The sequence below is a fragment of the Benincasa hispida genome, unplaced genomic scaffold (genome assembly GCF_009727055.1).
Source record: "Benincasa hispida cultivar B227 unplaced genomic scaffold, ASM972705v1 Contig123, whole genome shotgun sequence".
Classification (NCBI taxonomy): Eukaryota; Viridiplantae; Streptophyta; class Magnoliopsida; order Cucurbitales; family Cucurbitaceae; genus Benincasa; species Benincasa hispida.
In genome coordinates, this window is record NW_024063779.1 from 901,654 (window position 1) to 907,653 (window position 6,000).

General features: G+C 36.4%; 1 protein-coding gene across 1 annotated transcript; it reads left to right on the forward strand.

Annotated features, from left to right (window-relative positions):
* The first annotated feature begins 2,566 nt into the window (after nt 1-2,566).
* On the forward strand, nt 2,567-4,844 carry LOC120068861 (transcription factor TCP9). The gene has a single exon (XM_039020505.1). It carries the CDS (start codon nt 2,973-2,975, stop codon nt 3,999-4,001), a length of 1,029 nt encoding a protein of 342 aa, XP_038876433.1. The 5' UTR covers nt 2,567-2,972; the 3' UTR covers nt 4,002-4,844.
* Nucleotides 4,845-6,000: the final 1,156 nt, after the last annotated feature.

Here is a 6,000-nt window from a genome sequence, read left to right on the forward strand (position 1 = left end):
GAGACCAATTTTGTAGACTTCACGAAGGTCGACCCATAGGATCGATCATGTTATGCGTCTACCATGAGAGAAAAATAATGCCTTAGTATGGGGGTTGGTTCTATGAACACCGACACTTAGGCAAAGATATGTCAAAGTGTTTAATTTTTACATGTTTGTGGGTCCACTAGTGAAATGAAATCTCACAATTCAAAACGGTTTGATTAATGACCCAAGAAGTTAATTAGCGAATGTCCATTGCAAGACGGTTTCTATATAACAAAGAGAGCTCGTGACATTTGAGGTATGGTGGAAACATTTTAAATTATCTATTCTCTCAACTCTCTAAATTATTACTAACTTGATTGTTGAAGTGCTAGTGGCCAAACATCATATGGATGATAAATTAGTAATAATTTAGAAAGATGAGAGAATAGAGCAAAATTTGAATTGTCAACTAAACATGTCCTTAAATTTCGATGATATCATGTAAATATATTATATTAAAGAATTTACAGTTTAGTTAAAAATGTGTTGTAACTAAGTTATATTACAAATTAAATCTATAAGTGCTTGTTAAGCTTAAAAAAGTTTCACTTATTTATTAACGTACACGTACACACATCCACACAAATTATAGCAACATGTTTGTCACAAGATAAGAAAAGTCAAGGTTAAACTATACCAAATATCCCTTAATTTTGCTACTTTTAATTCTCTAGTAGAGTCTGAAAAGTGTTCAATTTAAGTATTGGATTTTGAGATTATTTTAAAAGTTACACCATTTTTATGTTAAAGTGAGGTGCAAAGTAATGTACTAGCTAGCATGTAAAATTTAAAGTGTGTATGTGACATAATCTAAAATTATATGTCAACTTTGTAGAAGATAATCATTATAACCATTCATTTCAGTTTAAAAGATGTTCTTAACATCTTTTGTGATACATTCACGCAATCAATTTTATATGTCAATCTGTTGTAAACGATGTCATGTATGCATTCTAGTTTTTACATGTTTAGTTTTCTTATTAATTATTCATTATCTTAATTTCCTTTTAAAAAATCTTCAATAATATTTTTTGAAATAGTTTCAAAGTTCAAGAATTAAAATGAAACTTTTAAAATTTAAAAATATTTTGTATGATTTAACCTAAAATAAGGCTTTAACTTGAGGTTGTTGTAATTTTTAAAATAATATAGATAATTGTGATTTTAGAAAAATGAGTTGTAATGTGAAGCAAACTAGTGTTTGATAAATTCCAACTTTAGACTAATATTTTTTTTAAGTACTCAAACTTGAGCAAGTTAGAGTGTTTCACAAATAAATACTAAATTATCGTGTTTTTGTTAGAATAGCCTATTAAAAATTGTGTGTGTGTTTTTTTTAATAGATTAATGGTTAAATATTGAGGAAAAAAGGCTTTATTTATTATTATTTTTTAAAAAAAAAAGAAAAAAGAGAGAGATCTGGTTATAAGAAAATCGAAAAGATAGCAAAGTACTGATTTTAAGAACAATAGGAAGTGATCGTGAAGGTATGTTTAAAAAGTAATTAAATGATTTGAATTAAAATTAGTTTTACATAATACAAATAAGGATTAAAATATTGTTTTGAAATCAGTAATAACGTTCTCAAAATGAATCCCAAACCCAGCTCAACACTTTAAAAGAGAGAAAGGAAAGTATGTTTTGGACCACGCCCTCAAACTTTTGGGCCCACTGACCTCATCCAACATTTTGGCCACCATTTACCCACCTTGCCTACTCTAATATCATCCATTACCACATTATCGTCCACCAAAACGCCAACTACACTCATTTCAATTAATTAAAATATATATCGTTTAATAAATTTAATCTTCAAATGGTCCAATAACCATACTCCAACCGACATGTTCTTTATATTATTAATCTTGAAATCAGAAGTTGGATTTTCTATTTAATATACAATTGTGGTAGAATCTTAAATTATTTGGTAAATATAAATCACACTCATACTATTTTTTAATTCTAACTTCCTTAGAAACTTGTCATCGTCTTTGACTAATTTTCTACCAACCACAAATATATCTTTTCATATATATATATATATATCAACAACATTTAGATTTTTATAACAAAATTTTATTAAACTTTTATCGAATAATTTACATGGAAATAAAGGTATTTTCAAATAATTATGTTATAGTAAATTTGATATAAAACAATTGAAATGATATTTTTACTTTAGTGACTTTAGATAAAACACAGCATAATTTGTCAAGTTTAAAAATGAAATTTATGGAATGCTATTTTTCTTTATATCACGGTTGACTTTTCTTAAAGCTGTCATAAAATAATTTGAAATGTATATTAATGGGAAACTAAATCCTCTGATTAGCACAACATGTTTAGAAGTGATTTTGAATTCATGGTTTGCATAATCGAAAATCACTTATAAAAATGTGTTTAGTGATTTAAAAATAATATTATTTTAAGAGAATCATACAACACTAATAAAATATTATTTAGTATACAGTGTAAAATATATAATTTGTTGAAAAATTGTAAAAAAAGAAAAAAAAAAGGTGATTTGAATGATATGAAAAATGAGTGGGAAAGCTGGGGTAAAATACGGAGAGGAGAATTTATAATATTTGGGGGTAGCGTTAGAAAGTTAGTGGGTTTTAGAGAGAGGCGAATGGGAATGGGAATTTTGGCAAGTTGGGAGTTAATGGAAGAAGAAGAAGAGGAGGAGGGTAGGTCCATCCATCATCCCCCACCTTTGAGTCTTTGACCCAACCCCAAAGGATAATCTTCCTCCACTCCTGGGCCCCACCTCTTTGTGGGTCCATTCATTCCCCCCCTCCATTTCCACATTATTATTATTAATCCCCCACTTTTCCCTCTTTTCCCAATCTTCTTCCCCACCCACCTTTATATACCTTATTCCTTTTCTTACCCTAAATCCCTTCTTCTCACTTCTCTCACTCTTCTCTCTTCTCTCTTCTCCCATGGCCGATATTCAGAAACAAGAACTCGACGACGACGACGACTCTCCCTCCACCCATCTCCCTATCAATCACTCCGATTCCTCCCGATTGGACCTTCTTCCCCTCCCTCCCAAGCAGGAGCATCCCGACTCCCACCACTCCAACCTCCCCCCCTCCGGAATGCAGCTCCTCAACTTCACCCCAGATATTGCTAAAACAGTCTCAACTCTCCCTCCCAAGAGAGCCTCTACCAAGGATCGCCACACCAAGGTCGAGGGCAGAGGCCGGAGAATCCGAATTCCGGCCACCTGTGCCGCGCGTATCTTCCAGTTGACTCGAGAGCTCGGCCACAAGTCCGACGGCGAAACTATCCGCTGGCTTCTCGAGCGGGCCGAGCCCGCAATCATCGCCGCTACTGGGACTGGTACCATTCCCGCCATCGCCATGTCTGTTAATGGCACTCTCAAAATCCCCACCACCACTTCCTCTTCTATCCAAGATTCCGCTGATCCTTCCGCCGCTAAGAAGCGGCGTAAACGCCCCGCTAACAGTGACTACGTCGACGTAAGCCACGCCCTCTCCGTCTCCGTCTCCGCCTCGAACGGCGTCCTTCAGGCCGGTACCGTCCCCGGTTCCCCCGCCGTCCAACAGGCTTTTCCACCGGGCTTCGTTCCAGTGTGGGCCATCCCATCCAACGCCATAATTCCCGGGGCGGTTTTCATGGTTCCATCCGTGGCATGCTCTTCCACCCGTCCACAGTTGTTCTCATTTCCGGCTCCGGTGGCGCCGCTTATCAGCACGACGGCGCGGCCCATTTCCACCTTCTCGTCGAAACCAGACACGTCTCACATTCAATCCAGCCCCACCAATCAAAGCTCTAGCACTTCAAGCTCCTCCGCTTCCAAGTCTCAATCCGTCATGGCACCGATCTCGAGCTCCACCGCCCAGACGACCGGAAAAACGACGACGCAGATGCTTAGAGACTTCTCGTTGGAGATATACAATAAGGAAGAGCTTCAATTCATGTCTCGCTCATCCTCGAAACATTGACTAGAAGGAAAGAACGGAAACATAATAGATTGGAGCTTGTATTCCATTCTCTCTTAGTCTGTATCTCTCTCTCTCACCTCGTGTAATCTATCCGCCATTGACAAACCAGAAAAGAAGCTTGAGTTGAGAAAAAAGGGAAGAAGGAGAAAAGTATCTTCCTTTCTTTTATTTCGTTGGAAGTGTAGCGGAAGGAAGGGGAAGCACGAGGGAATCACGTGATAGACGTGAGGATCGAAAAGTAAATGCACGTGTAAGGTGGGGTGGGATTATTTTCTTTTTATTTTTTGGGTGAAGGGTGCAAACTGCAAAGGTGTGGGGACCATATCAGCGACGAGGTGGGTCAACACTACGGAAAGAGAGAGATATTTTTTTTTAAAACATTTAGAAGGAAAAAAAAAAGAAGCGGGGTCCAGTTCAGTGGTGGAAACGAGTTGTGCTGCTCCGTGGACCGCGCAAGCCGGGTGTAGGGACCACTAATTGAGCTCGTTGTGTAATGTGATGGAGGTGGTGGTCGGGCGGGTCCACTTGATGGGCCCAAAGGCGGCCCTATGGGCCTGCATCATGTGGTGGTCCCGGCTGCCGTGTCGTGGGTTCGGTGGTCCGAGCCAGATGTATGGCTGGAGGATAAACCGACACGTGTTAGATTGTGGGTCAGAAGAACTTAGTTATGGACACGTGGATGAGTGAGATTGGTTTGGTATCAGATGCTTTTCTGGAAACTTAGCTGGTTATTTTGGTGTGAGAGAGAGAGAGAGAGAGATGAGGGAGGGATTTGTAAATTCATTCTTTAGCTGAATTCTTGATAATCCATTAATCATTAGTTACTGCGTCACTATAAAGATATATACCTGTTATTTACTTATTTCTTTTGTGAATGCTATATATTTTTAGTTCCAACATTTGCACAACATTTTAGTTTAGTATTATTGACGTAATGGTAATACTTTGATGTGCTGTTTACACTCATAAATAATTCTCTTACTACTAACTCATGCAAATAATAATAATAATAATAATAATAAATAATGTGGGAAGGAGAAATGCACGCGAACTCGATCTCAAATATTTGAGGAGAGTTGTTAGTAGAATACATTTTAAATAATAAATTTTTACTCTCATGTGTTAAATTATCGTTTGTTAACCAATTTAACATACCATGTCAAGATTTAAGTAACGGGTTAACGATAAGATATTATAGAGATTAAAAATTAAATATTTTGTGTTAAATATATATTTTTTTAATTTGACGGAGAATATTGTACATGTGCATTTTTTTTAAAAAAAAATTATTCATTAACTTGGTTAATCACTTCATTAGTTAGTTTATTACAATGTTTTAGCTTAACTGCATGCAGTGTTAATCTTGAAATGAGCTATGCTATATCATTCTTAGTCAAATCATGTCATCAACACTTCAGAGAGGTTGGTCTTTATTGGCTCGATATATGAACATACCTATTATCATTTCTTGTGGGGTAGAGTTGACATCCCCCTATTATGCAATTGCAACACAAATCCATCATAGTCCTTAATAATAATGTCTCTCTTTTAATTTGGAAGTTTGTTTTTTATGGCGAATAATAATAATAATTATTATTATTTTGCCAAATGAGTTTTACAACTTTCACTATGATGCAAAATTCTATACCTTACTCTTAAACTTGACTCAAGATCTAGGTAATAGATGATGTTGAGGATTGCTCATGGTAAGGTCCAAAGTCTACAAACTGATCCAACTTTAAAAGATACAAAAAAAAAGCATAAGAAGCGTGCATCCCAAAAGGAAAATGTTAGTGCCTTAGGGTTAGATGTGACTAGTCGAGTCCGTAAATACATACCAATTAAGAAATAAACGACTTGAAGGCAAATTTGCAGCCTGCAACATCATCGTTGAGAATATCCCATACACCACCTACCATCACATGCAACCGTGAGCATGTGTCAAATGAGAGACTTATAAATAATCACATTCAACCACCTCATGGGGAGACTTAGTACT

What these genes read in the sequence shown, in the direction of transcription:
- LOC120068861 (XM_039020505.1), top strand. Translation starts at nt 2,973, where the DNA reads ATGGCCGATATTCAGAAACAAGAACTCGACGACGACGACGACTCTCCC.